General features: G+C 38.8%; 3 protein-coding genes across 4 annotated transcripts in view; 1 reads left to right on the top strand and 2 right to left on the bottom strand.

The window, feature by feature from the left end:
• DNAAF10 (dynein axonemal assembly factor 10) overlaps positions 1–4,602 on the bottom strand; it is a 36,655-nt gene extending 32,053 nt beyond the window's left edge. Inside the window, exon 1 of the mRNA XM_072635373.1 lies at positions 4,072–4,602. Within this exon, the coding sequence (XP_072491474.1) occupies positions 4,072–4,254 (183 nt within the window). The 5' untranslated portion in view covers positions 4,255–4,602. The remainder of the gene's footprint in view (positions 1–4,071) is intronic.
• A 20-nt stretch (positions 4,603–4,622) lies between these two features.
• On the top strand, positions 4,623–19,433 carry PNO1 (partner of NOB1 homolog). The gene is made up of 7 exons (XM_072635374.1): positions 4,623–4,929; positions 5,944–6,093; positions 10,797–10,880; positions 11,148–11,208; positions 11,926–12,043; positions 17,405–17,475; positions 18,479–19,433. The coding sequence occupies exons 1-7, from the start codon at positions 4,723–4,725 to the stop codon at positions 18,544–18,546; spliced, it is 759 nt and encodes a 252-aa protein (XP_072491475.1). The 5' UTR covers positions 4,623–4,722; the 3' UTR covers positions 18,547–19,433.
• A 992-nt stretch (positions 19,434–20,425) lies between these two features.
• Positions 20,426–24,572, bottom strand: part of PPP3R1 (protein phosphatase 3 regulatory subunit B, alpha) — a 112,943-nt gene continuing 108,796 nt past the window's right edge. For both annotated transcript variants that reach the window (XM_072635377.1, XM_072635376.1), the window contains exon 6: positions 20,426–22,558. In XM_072635377.1, the coding sequence (XP_072491478.1) occupies positions 22,511–22,558 (48 nt within the window). In that variant the 3' untranslated portion in view covers positions 20,426–22,510. The remainder of the gene's footprint in view (positions 22,559–24,572) is intronic.

Genomic DNA, 24,572 nt, shown 5'->3' with positions numbered 1-24,572 from the left:
AAGCCTGAAAAATAGGTACTATTATTATCTCCATTTTACAAATGAGGAAGTGAGGCAAACAGAGGTTAAATGTCCTGCCCAAGAAAAAAATAATTAAAAAATCTGTTCATTTTTTACTATCAAAGAGATTGTTAGCAGTTACGGACTGTCAAATTAAAATACAAAAACAAAACCATTCATCTCCTATTATAGAAGGCACAATGCTAAACATTTTAGCCACTGAGGTCTCTTGTAACTCTCAAAATTCTGTGATACTGTAAAATTATGTACCCGTAAGTCAATGTGATTTCTTGCTTGTTAGTCTTTTCTCTCTGACCTTGGGGGCCAAGGGAGGAGAGGAATGTAATGAAGAGTACTCAATCTGGACTAAAAGAATTTTAATTCAAATCCTGATTTTTGTTGACTACCCATGTGACACTGGGCAAGTTACCTAACCTCTCTGGGCTTCAGTCTCTATCATCCCTATGGTAAGGTGGTTCGACGTGATGATCTCTAAAGGCCTTTCTAAATCTGTAACTAGACTGTAAACTCCCCAAGAGCAGGGAGCCTGTCTCATATACAGTACCTTGCACCAAGGAGGTGCTCAGCTTTCTTAATGAACTCAGATTTCAAAAATCTGACTACTCTGAGACCATCAAGAAGGTCAGAGTGAGGACAAGGGTGAGAGGACAAGGAGAAGAAAGGCAGTGGATATGAGGATCCTGGCAAATTGTGAACACAACAGTTTCAGGTTGGAAGAATCAGGTGCCATTAAGGCTTGGATGAGTCTTAGACTTCACCTTTCCTGGACAGCTATATATATATGTATGTGTATGTATATGTGTATATGTATATGTATATGTGGATAGCTTCTGGATTTCATTTCAATTAACATTTATTAAATGCCGAAGAAGTGCAAGGCAGTAAGCATGCAAAGGCAAAACCACCGAACAGTCCTTGCCCTCAGGGAATTTACAATCTTGTGAGTGTTCATAATACAACAGGTATGAAAATAAATAAATCCAAAGTATATAGAAAGTAATTTGAAAGATCATTAATAATTGAGATTAATAAATGTATATACAGCCAAGTGGCACCAGAGTTAATATCAACAAGCAACTGTAGCTAGTGGCAGGGATGAAATTTTCCAGTGAGAAAAGAAAAAAGCAGGACAGTTTAACTGGAAAGAAGACTAATATAATACTATTAAATAAACCTTGAAAGGCTGGGAGCCAGGTAATGGAGGTCTTTAAATAGTAGAGTTGTACCTTAGAGGAAGAGCAATCTGGCAGCAGTGGGGAGGATGAATTGGAGAGATTAGAAGCGAGGAGACTTAATTTGGAGACTGTTGCAATTGTCCAGATCAGAGGGGATGGGGAAGGAAAAATGGAAAGGAAACTTCAATTAGACTTACCCACCCCCACAAATGAATGAGTGTACCTTTGCTAGTTGAAGTAGAGGAGTTGAAACACTCTTTGCTCCCCATTGCTACATGCAGGTTCTCCCTTTTCCTCCATCACTAAATAACTTCTCTTTTGAGGTTCATGCAATTCAGGCCTACCACACAATCAAAATCCAGGTAGCTGGTGGCTATATTTCTCCCCTTCCTTCCTCACTGAATTCAGTACAAGGCTCACAACTTAGCTTTCTTCCCCAACTCCTGCCCTCATATTAGAGGATGTCAACATACATATTAATTCTTCCTCAAATACCCTAGCCTGTTGGTTTCTCAATCTACTCACTTTCCATGACCCACTCCAACTCCCTACTTCAACCATACAGAGCCATACACTCTTGATTTTATCACTCACAAATGCACCCCTTCAGTGTTCAAGAATTTAGAAACCCACTTATTTGATGATAATCTATTGGCTTTCCATTTCTTCTCCTGCCTTCCCTTAGCCAGTCCTATTTTTTCCGCATCTTGATCTCCAGTCTTTTGACTGCTCAATCTTTTCCCAGGCTATCTCCTTACACTAGTCACTCTCTATCCTCTTTTCCCCATCCTGACCCTTCGGTGAATCAGTTCAACCCAATAATGCCCTTCTGAGTCCTTAGCTCCTTTATCATATTGTTAATTATGCCCTGCCAAGCCTCAGCCTTAGATTACTCCCACCCTCTACCATCTTCACTCCTACACATGTGAAGAGAATGAGGGTGGAGAAAATCATATAACAGTTCTGACTGGATCCACTGTATATTTATGTTACATAACCTCAACTAGGCCCGCACTGCTGCCAGGCAATCCTCAACAACTCACTATCTCATTCTCCACAGTGACTCTTCCAAACCTTTTTATCCCTCCTCATGCCTTTCATAGTTCCCTGTCCCCTCACTCTATTAGCTGAGAACCTTGCCTCATATGTTACAGAAAAATTGAGACCGTTTGCTCCTTCTTTAACCCTCTTTCTCATTTCATATTGCCTAGATGTCTTCTCTAACTGATTGCTTCCTCTGTCATCCCTACTCTATCACTTATTTTCAATCTCTCCTTTTCACTGGCTTCTTCCCTATTACTTATAAACATACCTGTGACTCTTTCCTAAAAAAACACAAACCAAAAAACCCTCACTGGATCCTTCCATTCTCTTTCATTATTGGTCCTTGATCTCTTCTGCCCTCCTGCCTTAAATGCTAAATTCAATGGTTTTTTCCTTAATTCTCTTTCTTATTCTTCTCAATCTCTCTGCAACCTTTGAATCTGATGGTTACCCTCTTTTCTCTAGCTTTTTAAGGCTCCAATCTCTCCAGTTTGTCCTCCTACCCATCCCAGTAGACTCTCAAATCTACTGAACTTGCCCTAACCTCTCTGCTGACCTCCAATCTAGCTTTTCCAACTGCCTTTCAAACATTTCCAACTAGATGTATTAGACCTCTTAAACTCAACATGTTCAAAACTGAACGCATTATTTCCTACCTCTACCTCATTTCCCCCCTTCCCTGCCTCCTAGTACTGCAGTGGGCAATACCATCCTCCCAATCCCACCTAGGAGTCACCCTGCACTACCAGCTCCCCTCCCATATCTGAGCTGTGGCCAAGCCCTGTCCACTTCACCTTTGCAACATCTCTCCAATACACCCCCCCTTTTCTCCTGACACGGGCACCAGTCTAGTGCGGACTCTCAACACTTCATATCTGAATTACTGCAATCGCCTGTTGTTGAGTCTGCCTCAAATCTCTCCCCAAATTCATCCTAAGCCACTAAAAAGAAGACCATGCCATCAGAGAAATGATGACATGACTTGCACTTGACTTTGTTTTGAGTGAGGGAAGGCTGTGTAGGTCACCAGCCTCACTTCTCTTCCAGAGCCATCTGATTCCAGTGACCAGATATTCATCAGGATGACCGGAGATGACCCAGGATGAGGCAGTTGGGGTTAAGTGACTTGCCCAAAGTCACTCAGCTAGTGAGTGTCAAGGGTCTGAGGTGAGATTTGAACTCAGGCCCTCCTGACTCCTCCACTGGTGCTCTATCCACTGCACCACCTCGCTGCCCCCAAGCCACTAAAACGTGTTTCCTAAAATGCAGGTGCGATCACATCACTTCTCTACTCAATATTCACTCCAGTGGTTTCCTATTGCCTCCTGGAGCAAACATAAAATCTACTGTTTGGCATTCAAAGCCTTTCCCAACCTGCCCTTCTCCCACCTTTCCAGTCTTCTTAAGTCTTCCTCCTTAACGTGAACTCTTCGACTCCCCCTGGCTGTTCCCCAAAGCAGACTCTCCATCTCGTTAGGGGGCGTTTTCTCTGGCTGTCCTCCACGCCTGGAATCGCCCCCCCCCTCCCCCACTTCTCCGGCTTCCTTTACATCACAACCACAATCCCACCTTCCACAGGCAGCCTTCCCCGACCCTTAGTTCTGGCTTTGTTTACACGCTCGGCACGCCTTCTCCCCGCAATAGACTTTAACGGTTCGCTTCGTTTTGTGTCCCCTGCACTCAGCCCGAGGACCCGCACGGCTTAACCGATATTTATTGACTGAGCGGCCGTCCCTCTTGGAAGTTCGGGAGACCCACAACGGGGGACGGGGTCAGTCGGGGCCGGGGGGCAGCGCCGAGGGCGGGGGGAGGCCCGGCCGGCGGCACCCACCTCCCGCAGCAGCGTCACGTCCCCGTGCTGGATTTCGTAGATCTGGATGACGCCGGTGCCCCGGGCATAGTTGCCCAGAGTCACGAATTTGGCACTGCAGGGCACCCACTTGCAGTCAAACACCGTGTAGTTGAGGCTCTTCTGGATGTGCGCGATGATCTGAGGCTTCTCGAAAGCCGTCATGGCAGGACGGGTCCAGGTGCCCCGCTGTTAACCGCGTCGTAGCCAACTGGGCAACGAGTCTTCGCTACGCACTGTCCACACAAGAAACCGTTTGGCCCTCCCGCTTGCCGTACTCCGCATTCCTCTCACTGCCCCCCACAGAGAAAGTTCATTTAGTTGTCCTTATCAATGCCTGATAGTTATTGCGACAGTCCGCAGCTTCAGACCGAAAGTTTCCTCTCTTATTCTTTCCATGACTTCCTTGCACTCCGGATAAAGAGATTCCGCGCGGCTCACATCAAAACTTCGGCTGCTGAAGAGATGGAAAGACTTAGGCACAACGTCAGCCAGCCTGCTAAGGGCCAAAAGGAGGTGGAGCTATCCAGTGACGTAAGGGACGTGTTGGGTCTTCGACGCGCGCCTGCGCCTTGTCCCATTGCACGTGCGAGAACCGGAAACCTCTGCAGTAGCCGTTCCCTGTGGGGAGTCATGGAAGCGGCGATGGAAACGCAGAGCGCGGCGGAGGACGGGGACGGTTTCACCAAGATTTCTCGCACGACCGGCAAACGGGGCAGAAAGCGGCGAGCGGAGGAGCAGCAGCCGGAGGGCCGCGACGGCGGTGGCCAGATGGATAGCGAGGGGCCCCGGCCGCACAAGAAGCCGGTTTTTCCTCCGTTGTCTGGGGACGCTTTCTCGGTACGGTCTGGAGGGGGCGGGGCGGGGGACGGAGGTCGGGCTGGGGAGACGAGGCAGTTGGTGTCCTTTAGTCTGAGAGAGGGGCCCGCGACACGAAGGAGGAGAATCCCTGGCTCAGAGCTCTGAAGCGCCGGGGTCCCCGGTGGATCCGAGTACTGACCGAGATGAGGGGAAGCCTGAGTGAAGTTTCGTGGCTGTTTCTTTAGCTGTCCGCAGAGAAGTTGCAACACCTTCCGAGATGAAGTATCTGTGGAGTTTGTTGCCCTTTGTTTTATTTTTTTGTGTAGTGACCTGAATTATTTTCAGTCCGTTGTAATACAATTAGATAGATTTGCAGGGGAATGAACGAGAAGGAAAGAGGCAGTAATCTGTGGCATTAACTGGTTGCCCTCTCAGAGTTGCTGGACAGAGAAATGTGGGCGGCGGGGGATGCTCTCTGGGATGGGGGAGCCTGGAGGCAACACTGCACAATGGATAGAGCTGGTCTCTGTAATCTGGAAAACTTGAGTTCAAGTCTCTGCTCTGAACGGGTGGCACTGGGCTTGCCACTTAACCTCTTAGTGATCTAGGTCACTCTCTGAGGCTGTAAGTTGTACAGAAAGGGTTGACCTGCATCAATAGAGGGGTGGCGGCGTATTGACTTTTCTCCCTGATTTCACTTTGTATTACATTTATCTGTCATGCTGTAAACTGCTGGAAGGTAGGGACTATGTCACTTAAAAACCTCTTTTTTCCACCACCTAGTTTAGTGACTTGCACATGCATAATGGTCCTCGGATGACAGTGTATTTTTGGAACCCAGGCACAAGCCTGGTGGTGGTAGAAGCTGCAGAGAACTTTGGTAGTTGAAACATTCAGGAACCCAATACAACTTCCATGACCCCTGGAGTCAGGAATAGGCTTTAGTGGTTTTATTTATTTACTGCATAAAAATGTGATGTTTAGTTTTTGTTCCATGAAAGAGATAAGGGGATCAACTTTCTCTTATTTCGTAATTGTGCATCTTTATTTTAGGGTGGCAAAGGTGAAATGAGGAAAATTCCAGTGCCTGCCAACAGATACACTCCATTAAAAGAGAACTGGATGAAAATATTTACACCTGTTGTAGAACATCTGGGTCTTCAAATACGATTTAACTTAAAGTCAAGGAATATAGAAATCAGGGTAAGGAGAACACCAACTTTTTTCCAAACAAATATTTCTTTCTCTTACACAGTTTGAAGCATGATCACCCCTTTTCCTTATTGTTATTATTCTGTTTAATAACCTTTTTAAAAAATAGTCAATAAAGTTTTATCCTATTTATGTTCATCTTACATCTCTCCATTTTACTGTGGTTCTTTGGAGATTGTAATATTCTGTAATCTAAAAGGCCTTATGCTATCAATAGGAGGTATTTTAAAGATGTAATTTGAAGGACTTTGTCATGTTTTTTGTAGAATTTCCCTTCATCCTTTAAAAATATGTTGTGTTTCTTGGTTTGTTTGGGGTTTTTTTTGGTGGTGGTAGTGGTGCTCTTGAGCCTTCGCATTGCTTTAGATTTGCACAATGGATCTTTGTTTTCTTCATCCTTCCATTTAGCAGCAATTTCTTTTGCCTCTTGTGGTTTTATTAAAGCAGGCCTGCACAACCTGTGGGCTGCATATGCCAAAGGATTTCCTTTGCGTATAAAGGATGTTTTCCTCTACATTTTTTGTGGGCTACCTGAAATCCTTTGACATGCTACAAGCAGCCCACAGGCCACATGTTGTACAGGCCTGTATTAAAGCAATAGTTTTAGTGCTATTATGGTTTAGTTCTTTCAGTAGCATCTAATTAAATGTTCTAAAAACTATGATTATTAGGACCCCCTCTATCTTTCCTTTTCCATCCTTATTCCACACCCTTTGGATATCCCACAGGGCTCTCTCTGGACCTTTTGAAGGGAGCTACAGAAAATTAGGTCTGTTTTTGTTCTTGTTTTTTATCATGTCCAAAGATTTCACCAACTAGTGGTCAACTTATTCATGATCTGCTTTTCCATACTTAACTAGTTTGGTCCATTCACAACATTTGTAATTTACCTGTAATCAAAACTTTCTTTAACTTGGCCAGAGCTTGTGCTGGCATATCCCTCAAGAACCAAGGATTACCTCCAGTGAAGCACTTCTGACTTTGAAATATAGAAACATACTTTTATACTTACAGAAAATATACTTTTAAATATACAAAATGAAACAAGTTTTTTCCTTTCCATTTTCACTGCTAGGTGTTCCCCCCCTTATTTTGAGATTGTTTTAATAGCCTCCTGACTGGTTTCCTTATCTCAGATTCCTCTGGGCTCTCTTTGCCACCAAATTAATCTTACTAGAATTACACTGTTTTTAGTGTGGTCATTCAAAGATAGTGAGGGAATTTGAAAAACAGCATATGAGAAATCCTTGAAAAGAATGGGAGGTTTATCCTGCCTCTTGTGGCTAAACTCCTTGAGAAGGTCATCAACAATAAAGCCTCCACTTCCTTTTCTCTCACTTCTTAACTCTGTCTTCTCTCTTTATTTTATTTATTCATCTGTCTATCTTCTGATCTTATTCAACCTCAAATGCTCTCTTCAAAGTTACTAACGTCTCTTAGTTATCAAATCTAATGTTTTTTTCCTCAATTCTCATCCTTCTTGACCTCTTTGCAGCCACTGACATTGTTGATTATCTCTTCTGACAGCTGCTTCTCAGTCTTCTTGACTGGGTCATTATCCAGTTTGTGCCTACTAACTGTGGGTGTCCCACAACACTGTCCCAGTTACTCTTCTCCCCTTCCTCTTTACTATTTCATGATGTGAAGGGCTATTATGATGGTGATTTCATCAGTTTCTGTGAATCCAATTAACTTATTGCTTATGATCTATTTATCTAGCCCTAACTACTGCTGACTTTCAGTCTCAAAATTTTAACTGCCTTTCAGACTCTCAAACTGGGTGTCCAGTTATTTATGCGTAATCTCCCTCATTGTGAGCTCTTTGAGAGCAGGTGTTGTCTCTTACCTTTCTTTTTATTCCCAGGGTTTAGTATAGTGCCTGGCAACATAGTACTTAACACATGTTCGTTGACTGACTCAAAAAAAAAAAAAAAAGATGAGGTGGAATTATGTAACATGATAGCCTTTCACATATTCATCTGGAAGAGAGATTATGACTGTAGAAGTCAGGAGGAAGGTCAGTGGGTTTCAGAAGCTTAAATCATCAGATTCAACACTTTCTAAGGGCGAACTTTTTTCACAAGTAGAGATGTTCAAAACTAGAGTGTTATTATTTATCAACATTGTCTTATTAATATACTAAACTCCTGAGCAAAAGCTGAATGATGACCTCAGGGATGTGGTGTGTGTTAGGACATTTCATTAAATATTCTCTAAGATTCTTTTTGATGATTTAACTCAAAAACCTTTGCTGAATTTTCTTTATAGTCAGTGGAGAGCCAAAACTCACTCTGCCTTTTAAGTCTTTTGGTAATCACTTTTCTAACCTTAAAACACTGTCCACTCATGTTGGTTGGTATACTTAATGTTTTTCTAACCTTTTACCTGACCATTGCTTCCTCCCTATTTGTACCCATGATGCAAATCTTCTTCTCAAGAATTGCCTCCTGACTGCAGGATCCAAATTCTACTAATTTTTCAGCATACATTTCAAATCTACACTACCTTCATGAAGCTGGTCATTTCATATTCCATTGACTAAATTCCTTTTATTTAATGCTGTTCCATTATTGTAGTTTTTTTTCCCACTTCACTTCTTTCCTTACATCTTATAATTTGTATTTTATATGCTTTGTATGTACATAGCAGGAAGTTGGTATTTTTTTAGAAGTCAAATATACTCATGTCGAACAAATATTTTCTCTTTTAGTGAATCTGAATGTGATGTGAACCTTGAAATCACTTTTAATAGTGAAGTTTACATTTAGTCACTTAAGTATCGCTTGCTCTTCAAGCTTGTGATTTGATTTAGAGGGTAAGGAAGAAGAGAAGAGAGGTTTAACTTGCTTTGTTTGCTAGAGAGATGCTTATCTAAAACACTTTCAGCTCTTCCTACTTCCCAGAATCCTTCTGCTTATTGACCATGACTAGGTTATTGTGCCTTCCGGGTTTTTCTTTTCATTGCATCCACCAGAATAATATTGTACATGAGATCCTGGCTTCCTCTTCGTTTTAAGCCTCAGCATTTGACTGTAGCTCTGCTGCTTTGGCCCATGAGTTGTAACAGCTATTTTGAATTGCCCCAACCATAAATGAATAAAGTGTCTGCTTCCACTTCTGTTTCTCTTAAGTAGTCAGTGGTTCTGCCACTTTAAGTGGTACGTACCTTACTGTGTCACTTCACACATTAATTTTCAGTTGCTTCATATCATGTTATGGCTTAAATAATCCTGTTGTGATCAGATAACAAGACCAATATTAATGATGGTCCATGGATCTGAGTGAAAATAAGAGAACTATGGGGCAGGGTTACATACAAATTGTTTACCATGAGCCACTGCTCATGGTAAACTGATGTGCCAGGGCTTTGGGAAAGAGCTGAATCGAGGCACATTTGGCTGCACTGACTTTTCTGTTGGGGTTTTTTAAAGGAGTCAGATGGTAAGAGGAAAGTTTGTGTATTTTGGATTGACCTAGCCTGTATTTGAGTGGTAGGAGAGTCAGTGTTGAGAGTCAGCAGATTGAGTGCAACAAAAACACTAGTTTAGAATGGAAAATGTTGTACAACCAGAGCACTTGGCTTCTTTTCCAAATGTCCTCCTGGATGCATTAGGGTATTTATAGATATTTGTGAAGGTATGGTCATGAGTTGTGTTTTTTCAAAGCGCCATAACCTTATGTGCCAGAGGAAACTGTGATGAGGTTCAGCTTAGTGCTACCTATCTGTATTAACACCAGCTAATTTATTCCCAGTTTCCTGTTCCCAGAGAAGGTTCCTCAACATGTGTGACAGTTAAATATGCTTCTATACTTAAAAAAAATATATGAAGCTCTAGTATGAGAATGGGGCATTTTTATGGTCAAAGCAATCTTTACTTTGCCACAGAAAGAAGTGCCTGCTTTTAAAAATACTCCCTCCTGTGTTTGATGAAGCCCCTTTCAGTATGACTCCATTCCTACTTTTGCAAGATGATTATGCTTTACTACCCCCAACATAATCTGTGCCTCTAAGAAATTTTCATATTTACAGTGCTCTGCATATAACATTCCATGTCCCATCTTGTGGCACCAACACAATATTCACAGCGCCTGTGACAGCCATGAATGTGCTGGTGCAATTCTGAATCATGAAATGCAACAGACTCTCCACAGGGAAGACCGAACCAAAACATTTATTCAGACACCAGAAAGCCAAATATGTCATAGCAACACAGAAATTTACACACAACAACAGTGCAGAGGGCAGCACCATCCCCAAGCCTTCCCTCTGTTAGGCTTCTCAGTGTCATAGGCAACTCAGTATCTGTGACTGCTGACCAGCATTAGCAGAGGGAGTTTATTCACATGGGAGTTCCGTATTCCAAAGAAAGTACAGATCTATTCCCTATCTCTGTTTACCCTCTCAGTACAACAGAAGCTCTCTTAAGGGCAGGGTTCATCTCACTTCTATCTTTGTATCCCTAGTGCCTAAGAGACTGTATGCTTAGTGATTGTTGGTTAAAATCCACTGGGGATCGCTGGGCAAGCTTGAAGTATTTTGAAGTGAAAGTTCATAAATTGTGGAGCCTGAGGAAGTTTGTGTATGTGGAGTTGATAGTAATTCAGAGAGACTTGCTTACTTTTTCTTCTACTTAGGTTCAAACAAAACTATGTAAACACTTGATTTTTCAGCCGAGTGTTTTGTTTTCTTACAGACTTGTAAAGAAACCAAGGATGCAAGTGCTCTTACAAAAGCTGTTGATTTTGTGAAAGCTTTTATTCTTGGATTTCAGGTGGAGGTGAGTGATCTCATTGCATCTAAAGTGATGATAAAACTGAACCTGAAGTTTTCATGGATAATGGCACCTCTTGAAAATTGAGTTTCTAGGGTGTTTAACTTTAGCTGTGGGCTAGGAGTTCCATATAAATTTTTTAACCCTTGGAGAAATAACTAATTGACACTTTTCATTCTGAGGTCTGTATTTTATTTCTTTATTTCTCTTCCTCATTATTTAGCATTTTTATATAAAATTAACTTTTAACTTTTCATCTTTTTAAATTTTTAGGATGCACTTGCTCTCATTAGGTTAGATGACCTCTTCCTAGAATCTTTTGAAATTACAGATGGTAAGTGCTTTTATTCTATTGTATTACCTTTATAAACTTTTGAAAGTTATGTTTGATTTCCTTATATGCTAACCTGCTCAAATATGTCATCCTCCTTTTTTGACTTGTGTTTTAGCACTTAGAAATAATCCTGCAGTAGAGAAGGAGTTTGTACTTGCCTACATTTGTTCTTTGTGCCTAGGTTGTTCCCCAGCCTAGAATGTCACCTTGTGCTTCACCTAAATCTCTTACTATTGAAATCATATTCATACATTTTTTCAAAGTCCAACTCAAGTGCTCAGCGACTTTGGCCTCTGAGTTCTAACAGATCTTTTGAATTGCACCAGTCATACTATTAAAGAAGTATCACCTATCTGCTGGCATTTCTTCTTTAAGGGGAAGTACTTCATTGCCTCTTCCTTTGAGAAATGATATTTCTTGCCTCTGAACACAAATCACCTTGTCTGTACCCTTCTTACATAGATATTCAAATTTATGCATAATTAATTGTGTATATATCTTATCTTCCTAACTGTATTGTTAGGAAGTGTTTGATTCTTGTAGGCAGGTACTATATTTTCTGTTTATCTCTCCTAACAGTTAGCACCATGTGGATACTTAATAAATGTTGGATAAATAAAAAGTAAAACGTAATTTAGGTGATGCTTAAGGTTGTAATTTGTTGAATCTCTCCCTGACAAACTTTTTTTCTTTTCTTTTCTTTTTTTTTTAATTTAGTAAAGCCTTTAAAAGGAGACCACCTTTCTAGGGCAATAGGAAGAATTGCTGGGAAGGGAGGGAAGACTAAATTTACCATAGAAAACGTGACACGGACACGGATAGTTTTGGCTGATTTGTAAGTATAAAACCTCAAAAGAGAAAATTATTTTATAACTTAGACTTTTCTGGTTCAAAAGGAAAAGTTGCTTTTACAGTTTTTGTTTTAAATACATTAAGTTGTTCATGGAATATTAATATTAGAGCCTGGTGTGAGATGCTTTCATCAACTATGAGCTGACTGTATAGAACTATGATTCCTTCTTGTCTTTTTAAAAATCAATATTTCAAATAGTATCCGCAGAAGAATTTGTCAAGTAGGTGCTTTAAACGTAAAGCATGATGTTTGTGCTCAAGAAAAACCTTTGAAAAATATCTAGAAAATAGCCACCTATATTCACAAAGAAGATGAAAGGACTTTAAAGTGCTAAGAATGAAGCTCAGATTAACCCTAATTCAAGTGAAAGCTGATCTACCTAGATCAGCTTTTTAGTGACAGACAGATGGCACAAAGGTTATACAGTGTAATGAAACCACAAAGTAAATGGGATGATTGTGAGGAGAGAGTTTACTAGAAAATCCAGAAACTTGTGATATTCAGGGAAAGGGCTTAGGGATGTTGAGTTTCCAGAATCTTTTCTTCTCAAGAGGACAAAATTGTTTTGTTTTGGGCAGGAGGAAGAGGGGAAAGGGAAGAATACACAAAGCCTTAGAAATTTTTAGAAAATAATTGATGTATTAAAAATATCTTACTTAAAAATTACTTTGTTAGTTTAAGAACATGCAATTATTTTCTGTATACTTTGGTTACCTTATAAAATATATACTTTAGTTACCTTACAAAATTTTATTTTTGTATTTAGCATTTTATTTGAGTAGTTTACCTAATTAATAAATTTACTAATTTGTTTTGCTTTTAAATATGTTGGTTTAAAATGAATCCAGAAGCTGCTGAATTTAAAGGAATCAGTTAGTTTTGGGAAGGTTCCTAGAAAACGATTCCTGGCACAACATAATGCTTGTTGATAAATTTTTCTAGTTTAAGTAAACAAAGACTTGGAAGAACAGTGGCTTATATTTGTATAGCACTTTATAGATCGGAAGGCTTTTTCCCATATATTATCTTCATTGATTCTCAAATTAATTCTGTAAAAGTTAAGTTTTTTGAGTTCTTTTCAATGACTGCACCTACATTAGCCATCATTAGATGACAGGACATTAATAACAGTGGTTTGATGTGCAGGAAGTGGTATAAAGGACATTAAAAATGGCACAGTTAATAGTTGTCAGCAGAGAAATATTCAGAGGACCAGATCTAGACCTGGAATGGACCTTCAGGACCATATTTTACAGTTTAGGAAAATGAGACTAAGTGAGTGAGTCATGCAAGGCTATATGTGCTGTACAGAATAATAGAGTAAATAGTTATTTACTTGAATTATAACCAACAGGGTGGCTCAGGGGATAGAATTCCGGATTTGGGTTCAGGTAAACCTGAATTCAAATCCAGCCCCAGACGCTTACTGGCTGAGTGACCCTGGGCAAGTCACTTAGCCCTCTTTGCCTTAATTTTCTCATCATTTTCCAGAGAACAACACTCATCACAAAACAACCAAAAGTCATCAGTGATCAAACTGGTCTGATTACAGATGCAATATTTGATATCTCTAGACTCTCACTTCTACAGAGAGTAAGAATGTACTCTTAACATTTTCGTATACTCAAGAGAATCTGACTTCTTTAAGAATAGAAGGGTAGCCACTCTCTCTGGTTCTAAGTTCTAAGTCTCTCATGTTCTTTACTGCTATTTCCAGATCGTCTTCCTTACACCATCATTCAGCAGCACCTTTTTTTGAGGTACATTCCATCCATCATTCATCCTGTCTAGCCATTGTTCCAGCCGCCTACCATCTAGATACCTTACTAATTGATCCTGTCAGTGCATTACCAGTTCATCTATATGCTGGTCCCCACTTTTAAATCTCTTATCCTGTTCTTGATCACACTTTGACAAAAATCAGTTCTAGGTTGCTCCTAACTTCTGCCTTGCCTCCCCCCCGCCCAGTTCACATGGTGCTGAACAGAACTGGAGGATGTCACACCACTGTGCCAACTTGGCCCACTATAAATTTGTCAGTTGGGCCCTCATGCATGGCAGTCCTTTTGTTTTTTAATCAGCTTTGTTGCATTTCTTGAAAGCACTAATCCAAGTCCTTTTGCTTCTCCTTAAGAGTCCCTATACCCTTACTTGTCCTATTTCTTGAGGACCTCACCTACTTTGAGAAAGTAGAGACCAGCTGTCAGAAGCTTCATTGCATCGTACTAAGTTTCTCAAAAACTTGATGTTTACCTACAGTGAGTTTTTGAACCTCCTTTTCCATTTGGCTAATTCTTCTTTTTAGAACATTCTTCTCATTGTCTTTTTGAACCTGTTTTGCCAATTGAGTTAGTCTATTTTTAAAGCTGTTATTTTTTTCAGCATATTTTTGGGTCTCCTTTAGCAAGGTGTTGAACTGCTTTTCATGCTTTTCTTGCATCTCATTTCTCTTCCCAGTTTTTCCTCCACCTCTCTTACTTGATTTTCAAAATCCTTTTTGAGCTCTTCAATGGCCTGAGAACATTGAATATTTATTTTGGATGTTTGGGATAATAGAAGCCTTGACTTTTATGTCTTTCCCTGATGATAAGCATTGTTCTTCCTCATCAGAAAGGTAGGAGAAGATATCTGTTCACCAAGAAAGTAACCTTCTATAGTCTTCTTTATTTTCCCTTTTTTGGGCATTTTCCCAATCAGTTACTTGACTTTTGGGTCCTTTGTCAAGAGTATACTCTGAGAATCTGTAAGATCTCCGTTCCTCCAAGGTGGCACAATCTAGCGTGTACACTGATCTGGAAGCAGGGAGCAGTTACTTCTCCACAGCCACCTGGCCTTCAGTTCCACCAAGTCAGCGCTGGGGGCTGATTTTCAGATAAGCTGGATGGGCAGGGCTGCCATTCTGTGTGAGACAAAGCCTGGCTCCCTCAGGGCCTCTACACAGGGCTGAGGTAATACTCAGCTCCTCAGTGCCCCCAGGGGTTTTCACGATCCAACAATGTATGCAGGCTGCTGTAGGGGCTGCTGGAGAACTGCTGTCGCCTGCCTGATGTGGCCCAATGTGGCCGCTGCCTGAGGCCAGAGCTATGAAAAGGCCCTTCTCCCTTCCCAGCCAGCTGAAAAAATCCCATCACTGACCTTTGGTGCCTGTGGGTTGAAGGATCTGCGGACCCGCTACAGCTGCTGCTGTGACTAGAAATTCCGCCCCTGAGGTGTCCTCCTCCCAAAGTCATGCTGCGCCTCGCACCCTAACCCTAACCCTAAATGCACCTCAAGGCCAAGGCTGGGCTGGGCTCCACTCCGTGTCCTGTGCAACCAAAGTTTCCTGTGGGCCTTTCAGGTCACCCTGAGCTGAAAATCTCCCCCACTCTGTTGTTCTCCATTTCTGCTGCTCCAAAATTTGTTGAGATTCCCTCTACACAGGTATTTTATGGGCTGTGTGGGGAGACCCTGCGTATGTGTGTCTTTCTACTCCGCCATCTTGAAAAACTTGATGTTTATCTATTCCCCCTTGTCTACTCCTTTATTCCAGTCTCAGAAAGTGGCTGCCTTTTTCCTTCACAAAGCTAACTTCTCTGCTTAATCTCATCTCTTCATTCTCCTCTGTGAGCTCGCCCCTTCAGTTTCTCTTGACCTTCCAGAATCTTCTGTTTCCTACAGATATGCCCAGTTCTCCTTCAACTTTATTTTTACTTGAATTGCCATCCCTTCAAACTCTTATGCTATCTCTTCTCCCTTTCACAGCCACCTTCCTAGGAAGGGTCATTTGTACGCACTGCTTCTGCTGCTTTGTTTTCTTGCTTTTTTCACAACCCCATAGTCTGACTTTCTCAGATTCCTCTGCCCCAAAGTTACCAGTGAACTTTTGCTTGATAAAGTTGTTTACTCTTGCTATAGCCTAAATTTAGGAATGGCTTTTTCTCAGTTATTTCTGGCCATTGGTTCCACTGGGTTGGTGATTTTTGCCTTTGTCCAAAACCCATTGTATCATTATTTTCAATCTGTCAAGAAGCATTTGTTAATTACTTTCTGTGAATAAAACTCTTATGTCCTTATACCTGTTGGATAAGCAGAGGAGGAGTATAAGCCTTGTTTCTAGTCATTGCAGAAAATTAGTTAATGTTGCTGCCATTCAGCATATTACTTAAATCTTTTTTGAGGCCTAGGTCCTTCCTAGCTTAGAAGTCAGTAAGATTTTTCATCTTTTTGTTTCTTCCTCTGAAGTGGATCAGGGCCCAAATGAGGTGGTTGGAGTAGATGAGCTCTATAGATTGTTCTAACTCAAAATCTCTGATCCTGTGATTGGAGAAATCCACATGTGATAAAAGCACTTTGATCCTTCTTTTTAGTCCATGATCCTGGCAGAACCCCTAGTAGCAGAAATGTTTTTTATGTAAGAGTTGTGCTAATTGTCCCTAGTTAGTAGAATTTTAAGGATCTATTTACCAAAATATTTACCAAAACTTTCACATTGTTTTTTATAACTCATTGTGGGGGCATAAAACCAAGTAGCAACATATGAACATCTTTTTCAGTTCTTAAAAAATTATCACTGCGTTTTGTGTTGACATAACACTGAAACATTACCCATTCTGAAGTACCTTCCTCTAGTAAGGAAGAATACATCCTTTAACTTTTACAATGCATAGCACTAATACTAACCATTTTATTTACTATGATCTTGTTTCATGATAATGCTATTTATATTGTATTCGTGGTAAGATCACAGTTAAAAAGCCATCTTCATGCTAAAAAAGTAATCACCCCCCATATGAACAAAGTTCTTTTTAAAACTTACAGAGTCATAACCCTGTCAAGTTGTACAGATAAACTCTGTTTAAAGGTGAGAAAAGTGAAGTGATTTGTTGATAGTTACACAACTAGCAAGTACCAGATTTCAGATTTAAGTTTTTTTCCTGACTTTGTTGGGAAACCTCTTTCCATCTTGCTGTGCTAGCAACTTGTTTATTTACTTCTCTAAAGTTTTAGAGGGAAAGGCAACAAAAGTCCTTTTGAGTATTATTCCCCTCTTTGAGGCAAGTGGGGTAGGAGGGTGGAGAGGTAAAAGGCCTGAGTATCTGTTATAACTAAAATGAACACACTTGCTGTGGCCTGTTGAACTCATTTTGGGTTTTTTTTTGGAATCTCTATGTTAAGGGGTCAGAAACACTGGATGAATTGTTGATTGTCCAGTGGTTACAACATGGAATTACAACTACAGTATGATATATGATTCTTAAGAAAATATCAGATAATTTTACAGCTTAGGTCTTGTTTTTCATTAAGTGGTTATTTTTTTTAAATGGTATTTATATTACAGACATGTTTCCTTATTTTGTCTTTCAGGAAAGTTCATATCCTTGGCTCTTTCCAAAATATTAAAATGGCAAGAACAGCCATCTGCAACCTCATCCTTGGTAAATGCAATTAATAGCTTTACTTTGTTCTTTGGAAACATAGTAATGTGATACTAGAGAATCTCTACCATCATTCTATACAGTGAGAAAATTAACTTATTAGGAAGTAAAAATTAGGTGAAGTTTTGGTGATGATGGAAAAGAATTTCCTTCCTTTTATTTATTGTTGAGGGAACAAAGGGATTTTTCATGTTTTTTCTTGAGGTTTAACTACTGGCTTTCAGAAATACAGCTCATATCTCTTTGGGTATCAGAATGTTAGTAATTCATTATTATTTAAAATAAAATTGACAAGGAGTGAATTGTTGAACATTTTATAATTTACCAGCTTGCCTCCATTTAAATTCATATAGAAATCATGATTTACTGATTTACATAACACCCTAGAGTAGTGTACATACACTGTCTCTGGAACCTTGCTACAGCAAAAGTGAGAGAAGTGCTACAGGGGTATTCCCATTTGACATATGAGGAAACTGAGGTTCACAATGACTTGCTAAGGATAATTCTAGTGCTATTTCCTCTACGCCACCTTTCCTTTCTTAGTTATCCGAAGTGTCAGTTACTCTTTGTAACCAAGTAATATAATCACAAATTTGTCTTAAAATAACTATCTTAAAATTCTCTGTTTCTGGCACAGGATGAAACTTTGTGTTTCAGTTATCTTTGTCTAATGATAAAAGGATTTTAAAATACTGTTCTAATAAGGGATTCCTTGAAATTTACCATGTGTAGGACTGAGCATGTATCATATTTTTGTATAAAACCTAAGTATGTGATCAGGTGTTTTTTTTTTTTTTCCAGTATATTGCTTATATTTTCCTTTGAAAGATTATATTTTAGGTAAATGGCTTATATTGGGGGACTAATTTGGTACTACTTATAATTGAAGACAGGTCTCCTATCAACATTATTAGATGAATTTAAATTTGTAGCTCTCTAGTCATTTCATAGCTTTTCATGTAAATGTTGAATATGGTTTTATTTTTTTTCCCTTCCGTAGGAAGTCCTCCATCCAAGGTCTATGGTAACATCCGAGCTGTGGCTAGCAGAGCAGCAGATCGATTTTAATTTCGGAATTAAGGACTTGCATTCTGAAGATGGAGGATTGCATGAAGAGGTAGCAACAGCGTCAAGCAGAGAAGCAGTATTTGTTTTAAGCCAAAGTCCCCTTTTCTTATTCAGAAACAAAAGAAAAACCATTTTTCTAATTATTCTAATTAGACTTAATTTTTTATATTTAAATAATATGAAAGCTATTTGTCTTTTTTTAGGTATAATGTAACTATCTACTTTAGCATAAAGTAGATTCACAATTGGGTCTCCAGGTACAAGGCCTGCAGTAATATCTGAGTTCAAATGTGGCCTTAACACATTTATTAGCTGTATGACCTTGGGTGAATCACTTAACCTCTGTCTGCTTGTTTCCTCAACTATAAAACAGGGATTATAGCAGCACCTACCTCACAGGGTTGTTGTGAGGATTAAATTAAATATTTCCTGGCACATAGTATGTGCTATTTTAATAAAATTAATGTCACTCCTCCTCTTTAATTCTGAAGGAAATTGACTTCGCTAGAGAAGAGTTCTGATGAGAGTTCTTCCTTGGATTGTATAGGAAAGTTTCTGAACCTTAAGTGATACTTCCTTAATGGCAAGAAAGATAATTTATAGGTGATAATAACTGCTTGTTTATTATTTCACTAATATGTGCTGTGACCCAAGAGAAATTAATCTGGATACCTATCCTGTTTGTAAAATGAAGAAAACTCTGTCCACCAAAGTCATTGAGGAAAATGTTTTAGGCACTTTTCAAATGTGTTTAATATTGCCAGTGCCACATATCTTAATTAAGCATTAAAAATTAAACACATAAGATTGGATACATTGAGGCACTAAAAAGCTTTATTGAAACTAAATTTCTAAGTAAACTAAATAAACATTGAAACAAACAAAAATACTGTTTTTGTTCATTTTGGTTTCAAATTAATAAGCAAAGGAATCTTGGAAATGAAGTAGTCTAAATACAAGAGGCCCAGAGAGTAGTAAAATGACTTGCTGGAAATCACAGATCATTGTTGGTATAGTTGGTTTGAGAGCTCAAGTTTTCTTTCCAGTAGACTACCTTAATTTAAGAAGGGACCTTGAACTTGGAAGATCATTGTGTCAAGTTCTCTTATGTCTGCTGATACAAGATAATGAAGGATTTAGGAAATTCACATAACATTTTCTTAATACCCTATGTTGTATTGTCCCAGGAAAAATCTAAGATAAAGATTATGAGGATAATAGCTTAAAAAATTAAAGGGCTGTGAGCTTGGAAGGCCAGGAGAATATGAGAAGATGTGAGGGGAAATTAAGCTCCATTTTAGCCAAGTTATGACATCCAAATGAAAATAATGCTGAATCTGGAGGCAAAGGAATTGGGGGGGGGGGGGTCTTCTGTATATGATCTGGCAAACTGTATTTCTGCATCTGTAAAAGAAGGGACTGGACTTTGGACTCCCTTTCAAGTCCTCTTTAGAAAAGACCTTGCCTACCTTGTCCTGTTTCAAACCAATAGACCCTACTGGGGGACAGGGAAAGGAAAGGGGCTCTCATTTATGCATAATTGAAGTTGAGTATAATCGAAGGGTAGAGTTTTATCTAGCTACTCTAGGATCCATGTTAAGGTATAGGACTTATCCACTATTGGTTACTATTAAAAAAATTTCTATACATCAATCAAAAATGAATAACATTTCCTACTTCAGTGACAAAGAACTAGACACTTCTCATTTTTGTGTGTCCTCACCCCCCCATAAAATATATCAAGTTTTTTAACATGACTTTTTGTAACTGTAGATGAATGTCAAAAGTAGGAAGTACTTTTCCTTTTATCAAGATGCTAGAATTTAATGTCTGCTCCCTAGCTGTGGATTACTTAACAGATCACTTTGAACACATGGTAGCAAGTTTCAAATATTTTATTTTTTTATTCATATAGTATGAAGGTTCCTAAAGATCCCACACAACATGATGTAGCATGCAGAAGAAAAACTAACATTCAACATAAACCATTCCCCCCAACACAAACTAGAAAAACAAAACAAAAATCCCCCAATAAGGAAATGATGTTTGCACTATTTTCTATAACGCCAGCCAAGATATGCACAAGCAAGAGAAATAGAAAGCATTTGCTAAAATATATGTAACAAATACTTATGTACAAAAAATTCACAAAAGACTAGTTTCCCCTTGAAGCAGAGCACATGGCAGTTGACACTGGAACAGATCAAACCAATGGCTGGGATTATAAGCCACGTACTGATCCAGAGGAAGAAAGTTACATGTAGTGGAGATTTTCAGTTTGAACATTAACATTTACCAAAGTTTGGCAACATTATCTTTTTTAAATTATGCAAATTATGTAAACAAGAGGTACATTTCAAATCGATCTACATGCAAAACTCCATGTCATGCAAGGACACCAAGCACCTGGGTTTCTCTCTCACAGACAGAGCCCATGATGTGCAGCACTCAGTTGAAGGAACAGCTATGGCAGAGAGGTGCTCAACTGAAGAAGGTTCATACAACTTTACTTTTCTATCGCTGATTACAAAACCAGTTAAATAGAAAAACTAGGAAAGACTGTACTGCCCTAAAAGTTTAATAACATTTTTTTTTTCCAGCCAATAGTACCATTGCAGAAAGGGAAGGGTAGTTGGTTGAACATGATTCACTACTTTTATGTCACACAAATATAGCAAGTTAGCATTACAAATCATGATTTGGGCAAATCTAGAAATAAATGTCAAAAACTCTCTAGACCTGTAACAGAGATATAGTACAAATTTGGATAATGGAAAGTTTCTTCTTTCTGTGGCATAGGTTAACAAGATTTTCCCCTTGTATGAAATATACGTGTATAAATATATGTGTACATAATACATATACACACGCATTAAATATTAGTTAATTAGACTACCTACAATAGGTTACATTACCTGCATTCTTCTAGTGCAGAAGGGAAACATGATTCCAACATTAAGTTTAACGACAAACATTTTATCTCACTACACAATGTATCAAAAGTGAGAATTCTGGATAATTGCATGATAGTCTCAAATTCTCATGTTTAAGCAATGCAATGAGACAAATCCAGCTGTCATGTATAAAATAACCCATTACAGCTGATAATTTACATTGCTTAGGGATATTTTAATAAATGCAACTGTTTCCACAGTTACTAAGTAACAGAATGAAGTGGCCACAAGCATTGCACAGTTACTATGTGAACACAAGGACTAGTTCTTGGCATTCGCATTGAAGTTACATTATTTCATTCGTCAGAAGTGCAGTAAAAGCTGCTTAGCAAAGAGACACAGTCCCTGGTAATATATATTAACAGGTATAAATAAAATTAGAGACTCCTGTGTTACAAAAAAGTAATTAAGGTAAATAGCAGGAAGTTAACAATGCTTTATCAATCTGTCAAGAGACATCTGAATATCACAGGAAAAGGAAAACAGATGACCTAACACCCAGTTTAAATTTTACAGACTTCTACTATATATATAAAACTGTGTGAAATAAAAGTAAGTATATATCCATATTTCGAACTGTTTATGTTCTGCTTGGCACTTTTGTATTCTAGTTTTGCTTCTGAATCAAGTATATTAAATTAAAGCCAACCTACTACATATAGAAAGCTACATATATCTATATATAAATATTTACATATGTATATATAGATATTTCCTTGTTATAAAAGATGAAGAAAAATAAATTAAAAAGCCAACCCTTCCCTTTCTCCACCACACTGATGCTCTTTTCCATCTTGCTGTCCTTCAGACTTTAAAGTGCTACACGGAGTTATTGAGAGAATAAGAGTTCAATAACACTTAGTTGGCTTCATGAGGCTCATGTTGGAAAATGTGGCTTCACAGAGAAAAATACTTCCATTTAAATACACAGATAGCGTTGCTGGACGTCTTGAGCAGATCTTCAGAGATGGAGAAGAAAGCAAAAGTGTTGGGCGGTGCTCTAAAGAGAGTCACACATCTACCACCATCTTTTTGTGGATATCTAGGCCTCCTACAACCTGAAACAGACAGGAACAAATGAAGCTTAACACAAGCTGAGAAATCTCTCTTTATTAATGCAATAATAACCTTGCCAAAGTTACAATACAAACAAACAAGCAGCTGCCTCAAATCTATTACTTTCAGAAGCTGGAACTTCTCACAAAGTTGTCCCAAGTTACAATTTCTCATGGGTTCTCTCTCTCTTCCTCCCCAAGTCAAGAGATGATTAATTTTTAATCCGGATAAAAATGACACTGAGTTATATTTGAAAAGCTAACTTCACAGGCCTTTTCCTTTGTGCTCTGGGAACTTAATATCGGATGGTAAAATTCAGTTTTAAAAGTTGTTCTGAAAATCCAATACAGCTTCCCTGATTATTCTAGAAGAATAGCCTATTAAGAAATGAAATGACAAATGAGTGAAAATTACTGTGTATCATTTTCTTATGGACTTAAATTCTATTATGTGATAGAATAGTTAACACTACCATTATTAATAAAACTGCTACTGTCATTTAATGACAGCTAATATATTTAACAAAACAGCTACTAAATGAGTGCAAATTACTGTGTAATTTTCTTATGGACTTAAATATGTATAAATTCTGTTATGTGACAGAATAGCTACTATTAATATTACTTAAAACTTATTTAATAGAACTGCTGCTAATATTTAACAAACCAGTATTGTTTAACAAAATTACTACTAATACTTAAATCATAGCTATAACTATTATTTAATAAAATGGCTATTACTTAATAAGATATCTACTACTGCCATTATCTTAATAAGATAGCTACTACTATATTATTTAACAAAATAGCTACTATAATGAACATCTTGATATATTTTATCTAAAAGTAAAATCATCTGCATCCCAAACACAGGCACAGTTCCTGACTCGAACACATTTAGCTACCTGACAAACCAAAACAAAAGACACCCCAGCTTGGGTAAGGTTATAATCTGCCAACATTCCTGAGAGTTCCCGCTCTTCCTATACTGCTGCTGCTTTTGAGAGTACATGAGAGGAAAATAAATCCCTAAAGCTGCTCAAGAAACTTCTTCCTTCCCTCTTTACTCTCCAGCTGGTATCTGGTACTGGCCTCACACATATCCTTCAAGTCTTGTGCCACTTTTCATCCTCAACAACAGATTCCTTCTCTGGTGGTAAAACAAATCATGTTCCTTGAGCCTGCTTTCTCTTCAGAATCTTCCTTCAATCCTTTATACACAGAGACTTTATTAACACGTATATAAGCAAGCTTTCTCTGCCATCGCAGTGAGAAAAGGAGAAATGGGATGGGAGTGGAAAGACAATGTGTGGTGTTCAAGAACTGGCAGCAGCCTGACTTGTGAGCCTTGTCCCCAAATACTTCTCCCCTTCCCATGGCCTCTTATGCAGCCAGTGACTGGCTCTGCTCTTTCCTAGGTATGGCAAGTCCTTTCATGCCTCATTCTTAGACTATTCCTTATGCACCAACACTTCATAAACCCTTAGAAAATATATTTTGTGAGTCTGTCCTTCTAAATTAGATTCCGAGAATACACATACAAATGTTATCTTACTTGATACTCATAACAACCCTGAGGCAAATAGAATAGTTATTACTTTTTTTCTGTTTCAGAAATTAAGAAACTTAAACTCAGTTTAAGTAACTTGCTCATGGTCATATAACCAGTACATAAATATATAAACAACATAAAGAGATAAAAGGGGGACTTGGATATCTCCTGACTCTAGTCCAATAATCTTTCAACTACATCTGGCTGCCTCACAGGAGCCACTAAGAACAAAAAAATACTATTTCCACCATCACAGATTGCACAATTAAATCAACTGTTAAACAAAGACACTGTAGTGGTTTACCAGGTTTTCTTGGGTTTAACAACAATAAGCAGCATCACATGTAAAAGAAATATGCAGAATAAAATGTCAACATAGAATTTAAACTAGACTAGACTAGTCAAACTTAATGGTTAAAAGTTTTATTTACTCAATGAAAATTCGGTTAGTGGTGCCATTAATTT

This window comes from Notamacropus eugenii, chromosome 1, assembly GCF_028372415.1.
Source record: "Notamacropus eugenii isolate mMacEug1 chromosome 1, mMacEug1.pri_v2, whole genome shotgun sequence".
NCBI lineage: Eukaryota > Metazoa > Chordata > Mammalia > Diprotodontia > Macropodidae > Notamacropus > Notamacropus eugenii.
This window is presented reverse-complemented; position numbering and strand designations above follow the sequence as displayed.